The sequence below is a fragment of the Hoplias malabaricus genome, chromosome 2, assembly GCF_029633855.1.
Source record: "Hoplias malabaricus isolate fHopMal1 chromosome 2, fHopMal1.hap1, whole genome shotgun sequence".
NCBI classification, from domain to species: Eukaryota; Metazoa; Chordata; class Actinopteri; order Characiformes; family Erythrinidae; genus Hoplias; species Hoplias malabaricus.
Genome location: NC_089801.1, coordinates 218,895 through 241,575, shown reverse-complemented (window position 1 = coordinate 241,575; position 22,681 = coordinate 218,895). Strand labels below are relative to the sequence as shown.

Genomic DNA, 22,681 nt, shown 5'->3' with positions numbered 1-22,681 from the left:
GACCAGGAGTGGGCCAGAAGGAGTAGACGTATGGTCAGGAAGAATGGAAACAGGGCCAGAAGCTCTCCTTTCAGTAGACTCTGAAGAAGCACCCAGCTGTAGTAGCAAAGGGACACCACTTGCAGTGCCTGCACCTGAAGGCCCAGTCTGCAACTGGTATAACCTCAGAGCATTCTCAGCTTCAATCTCCAGAGCCCTCACCTTCAGTAACTGTATCTCACGCTCCTGCCGTCGTGTCTCCAAATCCAACTCCTTAAGGCACACTGCTATCAGAGGATCAGAAAGTTTGGATCCTGTACTAGGTGGTACCGCACTGATAGTACACTCCTCCACCCTCATCTGCAACCTCTGCACTGACTGCCACCTCTCCATCCAGCAACACCTTTAAAGCAACCAAGTGATCAAGTAAAGCAGTTTTAATCTCCTCCCTCTTACCATGATGAGGAACAGACACAGGATAAGTCTCAGCAATTAAGACTAGATCCTTTCTACGGTAATTATCCAATTTCACACGGGAAGGAGACCTAACAAAGTCAGCCACGTCCATACTCAAGCCTCAAACCATAGAAGCTCACCCCCACCAAAAAAAAAAAAAAAATAAATAAACCCAGCCAGACAACAAGAAAAGCAGAAAGCCCCCCCTGCCAAAAAAAAAAAACCCAAAGAGGACGAGCCCCCAATTTATGTTACAGCCTGTCTAGGTAAGCTGCAACATATATAATAAAAAAAAAAAAAGAAATAATATGTCTCCCCCAACTCCTCACACTTCGATCCCACCAGACCAAGAAAACTACACATTGTCACAAGACTCCAGTTTCCAAATGTTTTATTGACTGCAAGATTATAATGGAAGCAAAAACGTCAGGAGTGATCTAAGCCCAAAATAATCAAAATCCCTTTCCACCCAACATATACAACTTACCTACCCAAAAATAATTAAGAAAGAAAATACAAAAACATAACCTAACTCCCTAACAAACAGAAGCAATTCAACCCCTTTACGGAAAAGAAATAAGGCTACACCCCCTACAGCTTCCAACTTAGTAGGATAACTATTAAGTTAACACTACATTAGGTAGCTGAATCACACACAATAACATGAGCTGAATCACACACAATAACATGAGCTGAATCACACACAATAGCATGTCCACACGCACCTTAGTCTGGCAGGAAGAAGCAATGGCAAGGAGGAAGAGGATGGGCTTCTTTCAGTCAACCAGCAGGGCTTTATATCTGTTCTGCTTAATCCTGTCAGCCAACCAGAGCACAGTTCCAGCAGCAAATCAGCAGCAGCACCTGAGGCATTTACTCAGAGAGTAGAGAAACACAAAACAAATAGGTCACTAGACGTAACAATGTGTGTGTGGTGTGCTGCGCATGTGAAACAGTGCTACGTCTGTGTGTGGTGTGCTTCGTCTTTGAAACGGTGCTGCGTCTGTGTGTGTGGTTTGCTGCGCGTGTGTGTGGTTTGCTGCACGTGTCTGTGGTGTGCTGCGTCTGTGTGTGGTGTGCTGCGTCTGTGTGTGGTGTGCTGCATCTGTGTGTGTGGTGTTGCTGCGTCTGTGTGTGGTGTGCTGCGTGAGTGTGTGTGGTGTGCTGCGTCTATATGTGGTGTGTTGCATCTGTGTGTGTGGTGTGCTGCGTCTGTGTGTGGTGAGCTGCGTCTTTGAAATGGTGCCGCGTCTATATGTGGTGTGCTGCGTGTGTGTGTGGTGTGTGCGGTGTGCTGTGTCTGTGAAGCTCTGCTGTGTCTGTTTTTCTCTTTAGAGTGTTACCCATCTGCAGGATTTTCTGAGGCGAGTGTCGCTGAGTCCCTTTTACAGGAAGTATAAGGTGAGCTCCACACATTTACTGCTGCAGTCACTAACTCAGTTCACTGATTTCTCTTCACATTATGTAACACGGATTATACTGGCACCTAGTGGCCTGGGTGTTTCAGAGGGTCTCTCTAAATCTATTTTAACCTTTTGTATTGGATGTCTCAAAACCCTGTCTCTAATAGGAACATCGGGCTTTGGAAACCACAACAACGGTGCTGGTAACGCTGAGCATTATGTACTCATCGTGTCTTTTAATGTGATTTCCAGGCTTCTCAATGCAGAGATAGAGATACAATTCTGTAACCAGTGGCAATCCCATATCTTCACTGTCTGGGACCGAACTCTACCCTCCAAGATGACAGCGCTCACCCCACAGAGCGGGGTTTATCAGAGACTACCGTCAGACTGTTGGAGTGGAGAGGAGGGAATGACCTGCCAGCTCCTGACCTCACTCCCATTGAACACTTGTGGGATCAGCTTGGGCGTGCTGTTGGTGCCAGAGTGACCAACACAACCACGCCGGCTGACTCGCCACAAATTCTGGTTGAAGAATGAGATGCCATCCCACAGCAGTGTGTGACCAGGCTGGTGACCAGGGTGAGGAGGAGGTAGAGGCTGTTGTGGCTGTGTATGGCTCTTCCACACGCTACTGAGGCTCCTCTTTTTTAAATGAATAAATTGTTAAATTGCCAATACATCTTGTTTCATCAAACTTTAATCATCCAGTCCACCACACACCAAACAAGTCTATGGCAGAATAAGCTGTTTGTCTTTGGCAGAGAGGATTGGGCAGAATATAGTTTTCAGGTTTAGTTTTTCTTTACTCAGAACATATTTGTGACCTTTGTTTCTTGTTAAAACATTTACATTAGAACATTTCATGCAATGGTTGCTTGAAACTCACATCTGAGATGCAAAATGTAAAAACTCCTGCAACTCACTTGCAACTTTCTGTTTTATAAAAGTTTAATGAAATGGCAAATCTGCAACTTCTGTGTTTCTGACGATCACTTGCTCAGTGGACAGAAGATTGCTGAACGATGTCTACTGTTGTGCTGTACTCTGTGATGGGCCACCCATAACAGGCTGTTTTCATTTGAGGGGTGGGGTTAGGTTTAGAGTGAGTGCGACTAAGTGTGTGAGTGAGTGTGTTAGCATGACTGAGTATGTGAGTGCGACTGAGTGTCTAAGCACCACTGAGTGTGTGACTGAGTGACAGTGTGTGAGCGCGACTGAGTGAGTGAGCGCAACTGAGTATGTGACTGAGTGTCTGAGCATGACTGAGTGTGTGACTGAGTGAGTGTAGGAGCATGACTGAGTGTGTGAGCGTGAGTGTGTGAGCACGAGTGTGTGAGTGAGCGTGACTGTGAGTGTGTGAGTGAGTGCGACAGTATGAGTGAGTGAGCATGAATGTGTAAGCATGACTGACTGACAGACTGAGTACATGAGCATGACAGTGTGTGAGCATGACTGATTGAATGAGTGTGACTGAGAGTGAGTATGAATGTGTGAGTAATTGTATGACTGAGTGTGAGTAATAGTATGACTGAGTGTGTGAGTAATAGTGTGAGTGAGTGACTTAGCAAGCGAGTGAGTGAGTGTGACTTAGCAAGCGAGTGATTGAGTGTGACTTAGCAAGTGCGACTGAGGAAGTGAGTGAAACTGAGTGCGACCGAGTATGGGATTTTGAGTGAGTGCGACTGAGCGGGTGATTGAGTGCGAGTGAGTGAGTGCAACTGAGCGTGTGATTGTGAGTGCGACTGAGCGTGTGAGTGAGTGCGAGTGATTGTGAGTGCGACTAAGCAAATGAATGTGTGTGCGAGTGATTGTGAGTGCGACTGAGCAAGTGATTGTGAGTGCGACTGAGTGAGTGAGAGCAACTGTCTTAGTGAATGTGACTAGGTGAGTGAGTGTGTGAACAACTGAGGGAGTGAGTGTGTGAGACTGCATGAGAGTGTGTGTGAGCAACTGTCTTTGTATGTGTGAGCAACTGTGTGACTGTAGGTGACTGTGTTTGTGAGTTTCTGTGACTGCGTGAGTGTGTGTTTGACTGTACGTGTGTGAGTGACTATGTGAATTTGTCACTATGTGTGTGTGTGAGAGAGAGACAGAGAGAGAGAGAGAGAGAGTGTGTGAGGGACTGCCCTTTGCTCAAATGCACCATGAACCTGTACTAAATAAAGTGATTACCTACAATGAATGAATGAATAAATGGACACATTTGCACACACCAGACTGTAGAATACTGTATTCATTTTACGAATGTCCATAATCCTCAAAGAGTCTTATGCCACTGTATTTTGTCTTTTTTACTAAAGATTTTCTTCGTGTTTTCCTCAGACTCTTGAATCATCTGCCTCAGATTCCAGTTTTTCTCCAAAAGCTTCTTCTCAACCTAAACAGGTTTGCAACCTAAATCTGGATTAGAATATATTTATTGTATTTCAGGAATGTTGAGCCCAGATGTGATCTATTGCACAGATTTAATCTTGCTCATAACTTGAAAATTGGTGACATATTTTGTGACTGCTTCCTTGTTACTTCTTTATATTTTTTTTTAATTTATGCATTAACCTGGTGCTCCTACACGTTCCTAAAATTATCAGCCTGCACGAGTGAGATCATATTGTACCTGTAGAAATGAAACTGTAAAGTGTTTGCCGATGTCCTGGAGGCAGTGAGTGGGAGAGAGTTTAAAACGATGGCGTGACCACATACTGTGCCCAGTAAAAACTGACAGTCACTGGAGTGAGTTTGATCATTGCTGTGGTTTAAAGAGATCAGAGCTGAGATAAAGGTTGACTCTGAATTGGAGTGTACATTAGATAATTAATAAAAACAATAAAAAAGCATTTTTTTAAAAATTGCAATACATTTTTTTTAAAGAAATGTATAAAATCATTGCTGGTTATGGGACCTGGCAACTGCAGCATTTGATATTTTTATCAGTTTATTTGCAGATAAAAATAGGTGTGTGTTTTTAAAGTTGTCTCTTTTTAATTAATCTCTTCTCTGTTTATGCTTTTTCTGTTTCCTCACTCCAGACAAACCATCTGCAGAAACATTTGAGTGTGATTATCTTCAGAATGATTGAGCTGTCTTCCCACCCCCTGATTCAAGCCTGCAAATTAACCGTGCGCAACTCACTTTCCCCAGTCATTCATTTGATGCATTCCAGGCCACACCCACTTCCTGGCTTACAGAACTCTCTCAAACTGGACTGTCCAATCAGAAAACAGATAATTTACAACCTTATGAATCCAAAAAGGAAAATGCTGACTTGCTGAGAGCTGTGACCAGTGAGAATGAAGGCTGTAGTGAGCCGTCTGGCGAGAGAGATTATCTTCTGGAATACATTCTTGCCCATCAAAGAAATGACGATTCCCAACCTCTGCCTTTTCCTGCTGTAGAACCTAATGGGGCAGAGGCTTTCCAGGACCCGTTTCCTCCTGTCTTCAATGCAGATGTTTTCTCAGACACACCTTTGTCTGCATCAGGTGATATCTTTCACACCCCTGTGTCCGGTCTGTTTCAAAGTACTCCACTGTATCAGAATTCAACATCCACCACTACAGATATTAAAGTGTTTGACCCATTTTCTGATGATTACACCGAGAAAGATGGTTTGTTCAAAGAGCAGAAAGTTCAGTCTGATGGACAATTCACTGCTTCTGTCAACACCAGTCGTGATGGACCTCCAGATGTTTCTCCAGTAACTGCCTCAGCAGATGGTGTGCTGGTAAGAATATTTTTCTGATCTTCCTCTTTACCACTTTTACTCTGTCCCTTGGAGCTAAATGGTTTAGTAATATTACAGTAAGTAATTGTTTCCTAATTATAATTTACATATGGATTTTTGGTCTAAGTATATTTAATCAGTCCATAAGTATTTGTTGTCCGTATAAAGATAATATTGGTAACAAGCTGTGGAAGTTTATTCCTTGTAAACCCATCTGATCATCTGTCAACATGACTTTGACCTGAAATGGTTTTGGAAAATGAATGAAATATGTATATACGTATATATGTTTTGTATATACATTTTAATTTTAAAATATAGATTTTTCTTTTGTAGTGTTTTACTGTGGATATATGATGAAGAATTCCTATGTTTGGTGTATATTCACATTAACACTTTATGGTCTAAGGACATTTTCTTAATTTTTGCAAATTTTCTTTTATTATAATATATTGCCCACATGTTTTATATCAAAATGTTCAGAACAATCTCAGCTCTATCATTGAGAGATGACCCATATGACCTAGAGCAGTTTATGAAGTGATAATCTGTTTCTAACCCTGAAAAACGTAAACTTAAATCAGATTTTAGAAAATCTTTATCTCTCTTGTGAAAACATCCCTTTACTCATGTGGATGAATTGTTTTGGTGATTGAAATAGTTTTATCAGAATCTTAGGGACACAAAAACAGGTGATTGTATGAATTAAATACTGTATAAATGTGTAAAAAATGTCTAAAATTAATTTAGTAAAAGTGCCATCTCTCCCTCTACATGACAAAATATTAATCCATTTTTGGCAAAATGAAACATTAATAACACTTTACTGTGTAAAAGTTAATTGTTTATTAGTAAAGTTTACTGTATATACGTTCATTGTCTGTCCCTTAGTAAATGTTTATTATATAAACCTCTAAGACTGCAAGAGAAGCTCAGCGTCCCCTAAAATGTAAAAAAATAAGTGATGGCATATATACTGTTGTGTGTACATGTCATGAATAAATATGCACTACAACACGCTCAACTTTTGTTCAGGATCAGCTTCTTATCACTGGTAAAGACGCGGCTTTCCTCTGAATCATTCCCGCAGCTTCACAGTGCTTTAAACGGCGTCCACAGAGTTCAATAGCGAAGCAGCGAAACAAGACAAGTCATTGGATAAATGCTGGGCTTTGTCCCGCCCATCGGACACTCAGCGTCTCTGGGGGTCTATGGGGCAGTGGGCTGGCCTCGGCTGGCCCGGACGCTCAACTTCTGCATGATGATTGGATGATCTGTCTGAGTCTGACTCCCTTTTTGATTGACAGCGAAATGAGCGAATCAACGATCCTTTGGTGTAAAGATCCGTGCGAGCACAGGCAGACACACTTCACATGGGCCTAGGCCGTTTAAGCAGCCTACCTCTGCTGGCCATTGAGAGGACACTAGTCAAGTCCCTGGAAAAGATGCCTTGTTGGTACGACTGGGTCAAAGATCATTTTCTAAAAAAGGAATGGAGGGTAGAATTTACGTATAAATAAACCGACACATTTTATGATGTAGGCCGAAATTGAGCTTCCCCTCCTTGAAAAACCAGCATCCGCCACTGATATATATATATGCATGCACTGGCAAAAACAACTTCTCCACTGGTCATGGCCTGTCCTATGATGTTGAAATTATCTTTGGTTATAGCTTATACACAGTCAAGCATTTACTAATGGGCAGCCAAATGTACTTATAACCCACCCCACCTCTGTTTGTCCATTTGTATTTTTGTCCTGTGATTTTAGCAGCCTGCTTGTTTATATTTTGCCACAGTGTTTGTTCAGTTTGTAAATGGAAGTAAAGTTTGAATGTGTCAAGGGGTGTATATGTAGAGGTGGAACTGAGCTGTGGCCCTGGTGTACAAGCGGGTCAAAACCTGGAAACAAGGGGCTTAGTGTCTAGGTCATTTTCTGCCTTCCAGGACAGCATAACTGGTGGCAGTGTAGGTCGGGGTGCTGTAGCCTGATGTTATCATGGCTGGGGGTGGGTGTTTGTGCCTCGGTGGAATAGGGCCTCTAGGCTGGTCGGGCTGGTGATGGCTGTGATGGAGGCATTTCTTCTGACAAGGACTTGGGTGTGGTAACAGGCACAGAAGGATGTGGTGGCTGTTGGTAACAGTAGAGATCTGTCACACTTTGTGAAGAAGATGGTGCATGGGATGTTGGTGGCTGTAGGGAAGTTGGTTGTGACCATGTGAAACCTTTTTCTGGCCAGGCTGGTGGTGCTGGTGGTCATTTTGTTCATGACTATTGAATCACATTAGTTTATGCGTTGTTCATGCACATAAGCAGCGTTTAGCAAAAACTAAATCCGCCATTACTGACACATTAGGGGGTAAATGTGGTCTTGTTGGCTTCATCGAGCCGGGACCTCCAGCTCTTGCTGGACTAGTTTGCAGCCGAGTGTGAAGCAGTAGGGATGAGGATCAGCACCTCCAAGTCCGAGTCCATGGTACTCAGTCGGAAATGGTTGGAAGTGAGATCCTGTCTCAAGTGAAGGAGTTTAAATCCCTTGGGGTCTTGTTCACGAGTGAGGGAAAGATGCAGCAGGAGATTGACAGGCGGATCGGTGCAGCATCAGCAGTAATGCGGGCTCTGTACCGGTCCGTTGTGGTGAAGAGAGAGCTAAGCAGAAAAGCAAAGCTCTCAATTTACCGTTCAATCTATGTCCCAACCCTCACCTATGGTCACATGCTTTGGGTAATGACTGAAAGAAAGAGATTATGGGTACAAGTGGGTGAAATTAGTTTTCTCCACAGGGTGTCTGGACTCTCCCTTAGAGACTGGGTTAGGAGCTCAGACATCCGGGAGAGACTCGGAGTGGAGCCGCTGCTTCTCCACATTGAGAGGAGCTACCTGAGGTGGTTCGGGCATTTTATCATAAAACACCTCGGTCTCTGAAGCTCCGTTCTCCTCGTCGCTGTTTTTCAGATGTGCTGCACCAATTTTAGTGGTTGTACTTTTTCAAGCCATTCCTCCAACGTTGATTGAATGAAGCATTGAGGGTAACTGAAGGAATGGGTAAGTCCTTAGTGATTTCTAGATAGTCCATTGGTCTGTTTCAAAGAAAAACATTGATGGACGCACAAATTCACCAATTACAAGAGAGATGCAGATGACAGACAAGTAAATCCACCAGTTAGACACGGTGAGAGGCACAGGAGGTGTGTCTCAAGCTTTTTAACAGGCTCGTAAGTTGGGATGTAAGGCCCATACAGTCTTGCGATAACATGCAATTGAAAGCGCTGTTTCTACATATTCAGAGAGTGTTGGAACTGTATTTCTGCTCTTTGATATTACTAAGATATTAGTAGAAACATCACGAATGGTCCCCAGAGGGTTAATGTGTTTACCTAGTGCCAACCAACCCCCACACTGTGAAACAAGACCCTAGTCAGTTTTCTGTGTGCTGCCTCAATCAGAATCACTGGATAAAACGAGCTGTTCTGATTCTGCTCTGCTTCAGATGTCAAGTGCAGAGACTTTAGAATGGCCTGGCCCTTCGTCTGAGTCCAATCACAGAGCTGGACATGCTTTTATGTCAGAGCGCAAAGATGATGTTAAATACAGCAAAACAGACACAACGAGCGTGGAGAAATAATGGTACTGAGTAAAAATAAAGTGAAAATGGCTGAAAACCTTCTGCTCCTAGCTCCTCACTGCTGTGCACTCAGGGTCGGGGTGAACAGCGAGTGGCTCATTATCATTTAAAGGCACAGGTGCTGAAAGCGGGTGTTCTGAACAGGGCTGTTTACACAGGGGGAGAACACTGATGTGGGGCTTGTGGGGTTTGGACCAAAGCAGGTCAGGACTTTTAAAACTAGGACTGTGTTCCTTCTTGGATACAGAGGTGTTATATGTCACCTTTCAGTAAATCAGTGGAGGTTATAGAATTGTTTTATCATTCATTTTCCATTTATTATAATTAACCAAGAAATAACAGAATTGGGATGATGATGATGAGTTGATGGCCAGTCTGCTTAGCTTGATGCACTGAGGTCAAATGGGGTGATATCTAAATCAGCCTGTTTCCACTGAGGTAACAGAACTTCATCATCATCATCATCTTTTCTGCTTATCCATTTCAGTGTTGCGGTGGTAGCAGGACAAGCAAAAAAGTCCAGACGTCTCTGTCCACTGCAACTTCCACCAGCTCCTCCTGGGGGATCCCCAGGTGTTCCCAGGCCACCTGGGAGATATAATCTGTCCAGCATGTCCTGGGTCTACCCCAGGGCCTCCTTCCAGTTGAACATGCCTGGTATACCTCCAGTGGGAGGCATCCAGGTGGCATCCTTGCCAGATGCCCGAAATGACCTCAATTGACTCCTCTCAATGCAAAGGAGCGGTAACTCTAGTCTGAGCTCCTCCCTAATCACTGAGCTCCTCACACAATCATGGAGAGTTCGCCCAGCAACCCATGGGAAAAAGCTCGTTTCGGCTGACGCTGCACTCTTCCATTATTCTTCTTCAGATCCTGAGATACTTGAACACCTTCACTTAGGGTAAGTTCTCACACCCTACCTGAAGGGAACATCTGTTTCCGGCAGATAACCGTGGCTTCAGAAGTGGAGGTGCTGATCCACATACCGACCGCTTATACACTCGGCTGCAAACTGCTCAAGTGAACGCTGAAGGCCTCCGTGCAAAGAAGCCAGAAGAACAACACTGTCCGCAAACAGCAGAGATGCCACCTCTCGTGCCCCTCGACGGAAGCCTTCCTGACCCAGGCTATGCCTCGCCACCCTGTCCATGAACATCAGGAACAGGAGTGAAGATAAAGCACAGCCCTGACGGAGTCCAATGCCCACACTGAACAAGCTTGACTTACTGCTAGAGATTGGAACACAACTCAAACTCTGAGAGTACAAGGACCATATGGCTCGCCGGAGCGACCCTGGCAACCCATACTCATGAAGCACTTCCCGCAAAATCTCTCGAGGAACACGATCATACACCTTCTCCAAATCCACAAAGCATGTGTAGAGTCGAGTAGCAAATTCCCACGCCCCTTCAGTCATCTGTGAAAAAGTAAAGGGTTGGTCCATAGTTCCACGGCCAGGACGAAATCTGCATTGTTCCTCCAAAATCCTATATTCGACTATCGGGCGGATTCTTTTTTCCAGCACCTTGGCATAGACTTCCCAGGGAGTCTGAGAAGTGTGATGCCACGATAATTGGCACACTTTCTCCGGTCCCCTTTTTTTAAAAATATGAACCACCACCCGTTTGCCAATCCAAGGGCACGGTTCTCATAGTCCATGCAATATTGTATAGGCATGTCATCCAAGACAGCCCCACAGTATCGAGTGCCTTCAGTAACTTTGGGTGAATCTCATCCACTCCTTGGGCTTTGCTACTGCTAAGCATTTTCACCACCTCAATCAAATCAAATCAAATTTATTTATATAGCGCTTTTCACAACTGATGTTGTCACAAAGCAGCTTCACAGAATTCCAGTAAGACAAGATTTGACATGAAATGTAAAGACAAATGTAAAACCCTCAAGTGAGCAAGCCAGGGGTGACAGTGGCAAGGAAAAACTCCCCCAGCTGAGGAAGAAACCTTGGGAGGAACCAAGGCTCACAAGGGGTGACCCATCCTCCTCTGGTCAATCTACTGGTGATGATAGTTAGTAGTCCATGAGAACTTCAGTGTAGGGACAGCTTCAAGGCACTTGGTGGTTGCTGGAGCGTGGGCAGCTGGTCTGAAGCGTGGAGGAGGATCTCGACAGTCATCCATCAGTGTCCAGACAGACAGGTGGGCAGTCGTTTACTCGGAAAGATGTAAAGGGATGGAATTAGTTTTGAACTGTTTTGTGTTTGTAAAGTAGAAAATATGAAAATTTCCAGAGTGTGGCTAATGACTCCGGCAGATCTGACTATGACAGCATTAACTAAAAGGAGAGAACCAGGAGGACACACAGACACGGGAGCATCCTGAAACACTGGCATCCCTCCGCTCCACCGTCAACAAACCTGAGTGATCGCGAGAAGTGGCGGGACGACAGCACCAGCGTCTCAGTATACTATAATTCCCTGTGTCCATGGACCCCCCGGATCTGCCGCCTTTATCTATGGGGGAGCATTAGCTACCAAATGATAAACTAAACAAATGAGTTTTTAGCCTACATTTGAAGATTGCGACTGTGTCTGAGTCCCGAACATTTTCTGGAAGATCATTCCAGAGTTGGGGGGCTTTATAAGAAAAGGCTCTTCCCCCAGCTGAGGCCTTCTGAATTCTGGGAACATTTAAAAATCCAGTATTCTGTGATCTGAGTGAACGTGGGGGCTCATAATAGGAAATTGTATCTTGAAGATATTCAGGAGCAAGCCCATGTAGAGCTTTATATGTTAATAACAAAATTTTGTAGTCAATGCGGAATTTAACAGGCAGCCAATGAAGTGATGATAAAACTGGGCTGATATGTTTAAATTTTCTAGTTTTAGTGAGGACCCTAGCTGCAGCATTTTGAACTAGTTGAAGTTTTCTTAAATTGCTGCTGGTGCATCCTGACAGTAGTGCGTTACAGTAGTCAGGCCTTGAAGTAATAAAGGCATGTACTAATGTTTCTGCGTCCTGGAGGGATAAGGCATTTCTAATCTTAGCAATATTGCGAAGATGTAAAAAAGCTGTCCTAGTGATACTACCTATGTGTTGATCAAATGATAAATCCGGGTCAATTATGACACCAAGATTTTTTGCTGCTGAACCAGATTTAACTGGAAAGTTAGCTAGATTTAAAATTAAGTCTGATAATTTATTTCTTGTCACTTTTGGACCCAAAAGCAGGACCTCTGTTTTGTTGCTGTTTAGAAGGAGGAAGTTACGCAACATCCAGCCTTTCACGTCTTTTACACAGTCCTCTATTTTCTTTAATCTGTGTTTGTCATCGGGCTTGGCTGAAATATACAATTGTGTGTCGTCTGCGTAACAGTGAAAGTTAATGTCATGGTTTCTTATAACTGTGCCTAGCGGTAACATGTATAATGTAAATAATAATGGTCCTAAAATAGAGCCTTGTGGAATTCCAAATCTTACTTTAAAATAATTTGAATTTAGATTGTTTACTTTTACGAATTGATAACGTTCCGTTAAGTAAGATTTGAACCATAATAGGGCTGTCCCTGTGATTCCAACCATGTTTTCTAACCTTTCTATGAGAATATTGTGGTCTATTGTATCGAAGGCTGCGCTTAGGTCAAGAAGCACCAACAGGGATACGTGGCCTTGATCAGAGGCAAGAAGAAGATCATTTGTTATCTTGACTAGAGCTGTCTCTGTACTATGATGTTGCCTGAATCCAGATTGGAATTTTTCATATATATGATTCTTATGTAGATATGAACTAAGTTGTTGGGCCACAGCTTTTTCTAAGATCTTAGACAGAAATGGCAAATTAGAAATAGGCCTGTAATTAGACAGTGTACTAGCATCAAGATTTGGTTTCTTGATCATAGGTTTAATAACTGCTAGTTTAAAAGCTTTGGGTACATGGCCCAGACTAAGCGATGAGTTTACTATAGTTAAAAGAGGATCAATAATAGCTGGTAGTACTTCTTTGAGCAACTTTGTGGGAATTGCATCAAGTGTGCAAGTTGTACAGTTTGCGGAGGTGATAATCTTCTCTAGTTCTAATTGTGGGAGTGGGTAAAAGGTTTCAAGTCTTTCTTTTACAGTTATATTATGTTTTATTTCATTCACATCAGGTGGCAGCCAGGATGGATTTGATCCTGTGGCTAGAGTTTGTTGTCTAAAATTCTCAATTTTATTATTAAAAAAGTCCATAAAATCTTTACTGGTGAGAGTTGCTGGAATTAGTTGTTCAGAACCTGCTTGATTTTTTGTAATTCTAAAAAACACACTAAACAGTGCTCTCGGATTATTTTTATTATGGGAGATCTTCAATGACTTCAGCCAAGGAATCTAACACCCAAGACACTTCTGGCCCTACGTCCTGTGTCATTTTTAGGGTAAACTAACAAAATAAATTCAAGTTGACTTCCTTAAGTTGTGACATATTTTTTTTTCTATTGTGACACCATTTTAAATTAATGTAATGACATGTTTCTTTTGTTAAAACATATAAGAAAATTAACTTCAGGTTTCATCAGCTTCAGATTTTTTTTTTAGGCATGGCATGAGAAAAGTTTGTCATTATTTAGATTTGCATGATGCCAACTTGGGGCTGTAGAATTTTTTACTTGTGAATTGCAGTAGCTTCCGGCAGGTCGGCACGGTGGTGCAGCAGGTAGTGTGGTGTGTTCTCCCTGTGCCTGTGTGGGTTTCCTCCGGGTGACTGTCTGTGAGGAGTGTGGTGTGTTCTCCCTGTGTCTGCGTGGGTTTCCTCCGGGTGACTGTCTGTGAGGAGTGTGATGTGTTCTCTCTGTGTCTGCATGGATTTCCTCCGGGTGCTCCAGTTTCCTCCCACAGTCCAAAACAAACATTGGTAGGTGGATTGTTGACTCAAAAGTGTCCGTAGGTGTGAGTGGGTGTCACCCTGTGAAGGATAAGGGTTACAGAAAATGAATGAATTAAATAATTAATGCTTTTTGGCTGAAATTTCTTCTGAAGGACAAAGGACAAAATGAAATTTGTTTTGATGTTGTAGATGTTCAGAAGACGTCCTCCCAAACCAGTTCCACGTGGGATTCGTAAGAACCTTAATCAGGTATGAGACCATGGTGTTTTTTTTTTCCTCTCGTAGTGTCTTTACTTAGAAGTGACAATCTTTCTCTGTCTCTCTTTCAGGCTGTGGACTTTCAGCCTCAGTTTGTCCCTCCCACACCTGCACCAGCTTATTCTGGCAATTATCAAAGCCAACTTATTCCTATCCAAGCTCCTCCCACATCAACCCCAGATCTTTCCTTAACCCCAGATCTTCTCCTATTCCAGTTTCAGGGGCAAAAGCCAGCATTCAGGTGTTTTGCAGCTATTTATGAAATTTAATTTTGATTTAGATATCTGATTGGCTGGGCTCCATTCAGAACAGAATGGTTTTTATATTCATTTATGGGGTAGTGTTAGATTGTATTATTTTATATATATATTTTTATTGCTTGGTGGCAGAATGCAGTTATTACTAATAATACATGATGTTTTAATAAATGTGTGTTATTTACAGTTGTACAATATTTATAGTTTGTTGCTGTAAAAGTTTCCTTTTACTTTTGTTTTAAATTGACAGAATGTTACATCAGCTAAAGAGGAAAATCAGAATCAAGTCTATGTGGATGTACTTCTCATCGGTCAGGTGCGTGTGCTATTTGTGCAAGATAAAATACACTTAGTGTTAGTAAATGTAAAATGAGCTGTGTCATAACTGTGTTTTTTTTGGGTGATGTTACAGGAGAAGTGTGTAGAGGACTGGCCAGAGGACAGTCCCCAACTTTCCCCTGATTGGAAGCCTGTATGTAAATTAAAATACAAATAACATGTATTGATGTGCATATCATTTAAACCCTGTATTACAGTAAAATACTTGAGTTTGAAATGTTTTTTTTGCCCAGTATTAATTATTTGATGCCAACACCACATTTCAAAACAGTTGAGGGGAGACAAAAAGGCAAAAGTATTAAAATTGTATAATTCTATAAAAAATAATTATAGTTTACTGCCCTGTGAAAGACTGTGTGGGCAATCTGAAACAGTTCCAGAATTATGTTCCTTAATTTAAAATAGCACGGTGGCACAACAGGTAGTGTCACAGTCACACAGCTTCAGGGACCTGGAGGTTGTAGGTTCAAGTCCTGCTTTGGGTGACTGTCGGTGAGGAATTGGTGTTTTCTCCCACTGTCCAAAAAAAACAAAACAAAAAAAAACAACAGGTTGTAGTTTGTTAAAATGTTTGTTGTAGGTGGATTGGTGCCTCAAAAGAATAGGTTAACTATATTGGCAACTCCATAGGTGTGTGTGTGTGTTGCCCTGTGAAGGACTGGTGCCCCCAACAGGGTGTGTTCCCTCCTTGCGACCAGTGATTCCAGTTAAAGAATTAATTAATTATATAAGTATTTAATTAATTAGTACACTGAAGTCTAACTGTGTTAGCTGCAGCTTTCAGATAATGTTAATTTGATTCTTTAACACAATTGGATACTAAATGCCAGCAGACTAATCCAAAAATGTAATTGTTTGGCTAAATGGGAAGATGTGTGGTTTAAGTGTCCTCAATGGGTTTTGGGCCAGTTGCAACATTGCACTGCCCAGTCACAGATGAGAAAGTGGTTACTGGATGTGTATTTTTATGTTTGCAACAAAAAGTAACAGTTAGGTATTTGCAAATTTATTGTATGTAAAATTAAAATGTTTGTTTTCCAATAGCCTGGAAAGTTACGTCTGAGGAGGGTAATTCTTCGAGGGTAAATTGCCATTTTTTTTTTTTTTTTGTTCTGGTTTTTGATCAGTAATAAGCAAGAGTGAACAAAAGAGTTAATTTTTCTTTCTTTTTGTTTATTTCATGTTTTATACCAATGTCAGACTTAAACTATTTGCCTTTGACTGTTCACAGATCACTGCAGCCTCTGAGGAAGGCGTGTCTTTAGACACTCTGGGGAAAAAAACATGGAAAAGTTGTGTGTCTATATTTTATTTGATACAAAGAAAAAATCCTGATTTGAGTATTTGTTTGATGATTACCTGCTTCATAACAAGTGAAGCATAACAATCAAAAAAGATCACTACAACAGAGTTTATCAAGCACCTGTATTAGACTGAATTAAAGTGAATTACAAATTCGATACATGATTTCATTTCACATCATTAGGGCTTCTTCAAAGGTTCTGACACTGGTGTTTTAATTGTTGTGTTGAGCTGAATAGAGAGGTTCAAATTGAAGAGTTCAGTGTGTTGTATGGTTACACTTTAATATCCAAAGATTTTGCTTTATCTCATGAGCTCATTGTATTCATTAAAGTGTAAGGGCTATTATATATATATATATATATATATATATATATATATATATATATATATTGTAAAATTTATATTCTTGATATTATTTTAATCTCTGTGCCAATGCTTCGGATTTCTTTGCTCTTCTCTCATTTTAGAAACTGAGCAAGAAGCTAAGGTCTTCGTTTCTGTCCAGAAGAGGGTCAAGGGTGAATATTTACACAAGCATAATTCAATTCTGACCTCTTGAAAAAGTTATAATGCAACTGCATTTAAAATGTTTGATTTAGGATAAATTTGGAGAAGAAATGACGGTTGCGCAGACAGCAACGCTTGGCAGACACACAATGGTATTTGATCTTGTTTACTGTTTGATTATTGTTTGTTTACCTGCCTTAGCATTGTCAGTAAGTGGTTTACTGATTGTATTTGTAGTAATAATTAACAGACTTCATTTTTTTTTTCTTTTAGGAGAAAGCCTCCGAGAACATGAATGATGGCTACGGAGGCACCTTGCCTTGGCGGACAAAGGTACAGAAGGATTTAGTCTAAGTAGATTACAGCTGTGCATGGTTCTAAACCTGTTCCAGGGCTTTAATAAAGACATTTCTTTTCTTCTAGTTCCATGATCTTGCCTCAGATGATGTTTTCTCATCGGACAAAGAAGAACATGGAGCAACAGTGACCAGCAAATCAGTCAAGGTTTCGTTCAACCACAGTAACCTTTTCTTATGTTAGATTTTTTTCCCTGGATTATTAATAGTTCTCTTTTAATTCTCAACAGAAGAAAAAATATAAAATTGAAGTTCCCCGATTGCATTACCGAACCTCTAAGGTAATTTTACTGTTTAGCACATTTCCAGATGACTTGTATTATTGGTTTTTGTATTTTTACTTTTTAAAAGAAAGCTTTAACTTTATTCTCTTTGTTGTTCAATCAGATAAAGTCCCATGATGAAATTTCTGAAAATGGAACGGGCCAGTCACCTCATCTTCAAGCATCCAAGGGGTCGATGCCGGTGATACGACCAAGACTCAATTATGACCAGCTTCGCTTTAATGAAGGTGTTCTCTGGTATAGGATGAACTGTTTGAGGAAAGCTCCGGACTTCAAAGTGACGGAAAGCCGAACAGTGGCAAGGAGATGCAGCTGGGAATGAAAGACTGTAGACCGGTATTTATTTTACTGCTTAGTGTTTACACACTGGCGGTGCTTTATGATAAATAATAACATGAGATTTGTGTCCAACAGAAGAATTCATTAAACTTTAAACCCGTCGTACCTCTTAGACCATCAAAGGTAGTGAATTTATACATTCACTCTCCTATTGTCTTTATGAAATGGATTAAACTGCTAAATGATTCTCTGAACATACTCCTCTTCTGTAGAGGGTGTTTGAAGATGACCTGCCACAGAAGAGGAAAGACCTCCATTTTCTGGAGAAACCAAAGGTACTAGCTTGCTGCCCTGGATTCGCTGTGTTCAATTTGACATACATCATTAATTACTGATGCTGCCTTTTGGAATCGCTAATGTTCAGTACAGAGTCTCTTTTAGGAATTACTAATGATCCACATGGAATCATTTTTAATAATCACCGATGTTAAGTACTGAACCATTTTTAGGAATTGCTGATGATCAGTACAGAGTGTACGTTCTAGAGTCACTGATGTTCAGTACTGAGTCACTTTCAATAATTACTAGATGTTCAGTACTGAGATTAATTTCAGGAATCTCTGATGTTCAGTACTGAGTTATTTCTAGGAATCGCTGATTATAAGTAGATAGATAGATACTTTATTGATCCCCAGGGGAAATTCAAGGTTTCAGTAGCTTACAGACATCACATACAACAATCACTAACAGCAATGGACTAAAAAAAAAATCCACTGTACAAAAGAGACAGTAGAATATAGAACATGATACTAAAATACTAAATGTTGAAAATAATTTTTAACCTAAAACAAATATCAAAATCGACATACTTCAATATACTATGTAGGCTGAGTTGTATATCAAAATATCAAAAAATCAAATACCAAAAAATTAACATAGTGTGCTTAAAAATGATCAAACATAGCCTGGTAAGAATCTGTGATACAGTGAGCAGCTGAGGATGATCTCTTGAGTGCAGTATATAGTTTAAAAGTTGAAAAGGTCTGGATAGTGCAAAGGGTATGGAATGTGCAATATCAGCGCAGTATCAGAATTAGAAATAAATATAGTAAAATAAATAGTGCAAGGCAATTCAGTGCAATGTTCCTGTATTAAGTATAAAACTACTATTGTAGCTGTCAGATTAAGATACACATAAGGTAGATGAGTTGGTTGACTTGTCCAGTGGTTGACTTGTCTAATGTCCATTTAGGTACACATGTACAAATATGGAGGAGGTGGATGGGCAGACAGACTATGCAGAGAAGTCCATCTCTCCTCTCCCCTTGAGTGAAGCATTGAACAGCTCAATAGCCCTGGGGACAAATGACTTCCTCAGTCTGTCAGTTGAGCCTGGCAGTGAGCGAAGTCTCTAGCTGATCAAGCTCTTCTGCTTAGTTATGGTACTGTGGAGTGGATGGCACTCATTGTCCAAGATGCTGATCAGTTTGTTCAGGGTCCTCTTATCTGATATGGAAGTGATGCACTCTAGTTCAGCCCCCACTACAGAGCCAGCTTTCTTAACCAGCCTGTCTAGTCGCCCAGCATCCCTCTTCTTTATGCTTCCTCCCCAGCATAAAAGAGGACACTGGCAACAACAGTCTGGTAAAACATCCTGAGGAGCTTACTGCAGACATTGAATGACCCCAACCTCCTCAGGAAGTACAGCCTGCTCTGCCCTTTCTTGTAGAGTGCTTCAGTGTTGGCTAGCCAGTCCAGTTCATTATCTAGAGTACTGAGTCTACGTTCTATAATTGCTGGTGTATAATACTGAATCTGCATACTGGAATCACTGATGTTCATCATTACTAGTGAATCACTGGTGTTTGTTAAAATTGGCCACATTTAAAGGTCCATATAATGAAGTCATTGGCTGCTTTCCTACACCTGACCTTGACCTCTACTGAAACATTTGCTGTTTTATTTTAGTTACTGTGGTGTTTAACTCCATAAATGAGTGTGAAATTCTTCCCCAGGATTCAGTGCTGCAGGAGGAGGGAGCAACTGGGTTCACGCCTTCGTGGCAGTCGGAGGTCTGGTATTAATTTTGTTGTTGTTGTTATTGGGAGAGTTTCACAAAGCAGGATAGAGTAAATAGCCAGATACATTTCATGAGAAGTTGAGACCTGTGAAGTGTGAATGTCCCTCTGCTTTTCTCCTGCTGAAGAGGTTTGGAACAGCCTGAAATTTTCTGGCTGATGCTTTGTGAAATGCCTTTCTAGAAATTGTTTGATTATCTTAGTCTTAAAACTCATTTTGGTGTTGTAATGTTTAGGTGGGTTTTCAGGATGAACCTTTCCCTCTGAGTGGAGCTGAGCAGTTCACCTCATTAGATGACAGTGGACCACAACTAGAAATGCTCTACTCTCGACCGGTGAGGCTCCAGAATCTTCTGATTTGTCTGTGTAATGATCAGTCTCCAAATCCACTGAGATTTAAACATGCTCCTTTTGTTTTACAGAAGAAACCTGTTAAACTGAAAATGCCTCGTTTCCCTTGGAGGGGATCAAAGGTAAGGCCTATGTTGTGTTGTTTTTGTAGGAAAGGCATGTGTGGATATTGATCATATTTCAAACCAAATTTCCTATGACATGATTTGCCTTCAGAGTGCAGCAGATGAAGCCCCACAGAAAGGTGCAGACTTGTTTAAAGCCAGTGATGTTAAAGGCTCTGAACTGAAGGGACACGATGATTATCATGAGGTATTTTTTTGTGCTTATCTTTTTTATGCCCGTTTCCTGATTTGAAGGATTTTTCTGTGTTGATTTGTGCAATCTTTTTCCTCACAGATGAAGAAGCCTCCTATTCTGAGGGTCCCACCCCTAGCTCACAGAGATTCTGAGGTTAAGTGGCATCTCATGTTTGTTACCTTTATTACATTTAATTATTCTTCAGTTTGTAGACATTATGTTGCTAATCCCTGTTTGAAATGCAGTCATTTTAATGACGATGTTTGTGGTATTTAGTGCATGAAGGATCCTGAAATCACAGATAAAGGAGCAGATCTGTTTAAAGCAGGAGACCTTGAGGATGGCGAGAGATGGACAGAGGAGTATAGTCCAGTGCGTACACAGTTGTTTTGTGTATGAATAGAATCTAAGTTTACTCTGTTGTTGTGGAACTGCTGAGCTCAGGACTGTGGTGTATTTTTTTGGCATTAAAATAGTGTTAAATTGCTTGTCTTTTTAAAAAAAATTTTTAGGATGTGAAGCCACCGACAGACAAAAGGACACTAAGCCGAGAAGCAGCGGTAACTTTTCCTCCATTCAAAGACTCCATTAAAAAAAGCAAATACATTAACAGTGAGGTTATCTTCCTCTTTTCTGGAATAAAATCTGTTTATCTGAAAAGGCTTTGAATCTACATTCTTGAACACTGCTCTGGGGATTGTATGGCAGTCAAAACAGCCAAAAGTGAGGTTGGGAACTGAGTTTTGGATAAGTTGTGCATTACAAACCACTCCAACTCATCCCAAGTTATTAGATGATGCTTAGTTACTCCAGACAGCATAGTTCCTCCCTCTGCTCCACAGCCCCGTGCTGGGAGTTTTTGGCCCTCTAGTGGTCATTGTCTTGTTTTGTGAGCAGTGTATTTACAGTGTATGATTTAATGCTTGCACAGTGTGTCTTCACTTACTTAAATCTTATTCTGTTAACCCTAAAGGTGCCAGACCAGGCTTTGTTCCCTGAGGACGTAGTCTAGATAGCTGCTGACAATCCAGAGCCGGGACCAGGCCGCAGAGAGACAGGCTAAACCGACCGTCTGCGAACTGTCTTGAGGCGTCACCCAGGTTCAACTGTATTGAGACTGTGTCTTTTCCCCGAACTAAATGTAAAAGTAGAAAAACAAAATCAGCCTGTATCAGCAACCTAATCAATATTAAATCATACACAACACCTAGCAGCAACACCTCAGAACTAAAATTTGGGTTACTCAACATAAGATCACTAAACTCAAAAGCACTCATCGTAAATGATATTATAAGTGATCATAAATTCAATGTTTTCTGTCTCATGGAAATGTGGGTTAGACCAAATGAATATTTAGCAGTAAATGAAGCCACCCCCCTAGGCTATAATTATGCACATAGCCCAAGAATATCAGGCAAAGGAGGTGGAGTATGTGTAATTTACCAAAATACCCTAGAAATTAGTCTTAAACAATGTGACACCTTCTCTTCTTTTGAGGTTCTCTCCACTATTATTACAAATCTGTTCACAAAAAAGGACGCATTTTTATTATGCAACATTTACAGACCACCAGGGCCTTACTTAGAATTTCTGAAATAATTCAGTGATTTTGCTACAAACCTAGCGGTGTGCAGTCATAAAGTTATAATTGTAGGAGATTTCAATATCCATTTGGGAAGGAAAGTGACCCACTAAAAAAGGCATTTACCTCAATCTTAGACTCTATTGGTATTACTCAAAATGTAACAGGGCCTACACACTACTGCAGCCACACTTTAGACTTAGTTCTGACACTAGGTCTTAACATTGACAAAATTAATATCTTACCGCAATCCTCAGCAATCTCCGATCATTACTTAATTTCATATGAGCTACGTTTTAGCCATAATATATGTAAGAACCCTCGCTATTCTACAAGGCGTATAATAAAACCATCTACCGCCCTACAATTTATAGAAAACCTACCAGAACTATCGACCCCAGTTCCAACTCCATCAGACCCAATGGACCTAGATGTACTAACTGATTACCTAGAAAATACCTGTCGATCTACTTTAGAAAAGGTAGCACCACTTAAACATAAAAGTATAAGACAGAAAAAGCTCGCACCATGGTATAATGATAAGACCCGTACTTTAAAACAAACATTACGAAAACTAGAGCGGAAATGGCGATCAACCAAGCTTGAAGTGTTCTGCCATTCTGCCTGGAAAGACAGCCTTATAGAGTATAGAAATGCCCTCACTAAAGCTCGCTCAGCATATCTGGCCTCGCTGATCTCCCATAATAAAAATAATCCGAGAGCACTGTTTAGTGTGTTTTCTAAAATTACAAAAAATCAAGCAGGTTCTGAACAACTA

General features: G+C 41.1%; 2 protein-coding genes across 3 annotated transcripts; both read left to right on the top strand.

Annotated features, from left to right (window-relative positions):
- Nucleotides 1-1,182: 1,182 nt before the first annotated feature.
- LOC136687710 (uncharacterized) lies at nucleotides 1,183-15,046 on the top strand. Its single transcript, XM_066662245.1, has 7 exons — nucleotides 1,183-1,319; nucleotides 2,091-2,290; nucleotides 4,919-5,562; nucleotides 14,197-14,256; nucleotides 14,337-14,506; nucleotides 14,773-14,838; nucleotides 14,935-15,046. Exons 1-7 carry the CDS (start codon nucleotides 1,183-1,185, stop codon nucleotides 14,945-14,947), a joined length of 1,290 nt encoding a protein of 429 aa, XP_066518342.1. The 3' UTR covers nucleotides 14,948-15,046.
- Nucleotides 15,047-17,503: 2,457 nt separating this feature from the next.
- Nucleotides 17,504-22,328, top strand: LOC136687076 (uncharacterized). 2 transcript variants are annotated; one of them, XM_066661304.1, is made up of 11 exons: nucleotides 17,504-17,649; nucleotides 17,728-17,775; nucleotides 17,865-17,927; nucleotides 19,608-19,664; nucleotides 19,907-20,005; nucleotides 20,093-20,143; nucleotides 20,238-20,333; nucleotides 20,421-20,474; nucleotides 20,598-20,693; nucleotides 20,834-20,881; nucleotides 21,295-22,328. In XM_066661304.1, the coding sequence occupies exons 1-11, from the start codon at nucleotides 17,620-17,622 to the stop codon at nucleotides 21,331-21,333; spliced, it is 681 nt and encodes a 226-aa protein (XP_066517401.1). In that variant the 5' UTR covers nucleotides 17,504-17,619; the 3' UTR covers nucleotides 21,334-22,328. The 2 variants fall into 2 exon arrangements, with proteins under 2 accessions (XP_066517401.1, XP_066517400.1); XM_066661303.1 differs by lacking the exon at nucleotides 21,295-22,328 and having other exon boundaries at nucleotides 20,834-21,056.
- The last annotated feature ends 353 nt before the right edge of the window (nucleotides 22,329-22,681 follow it).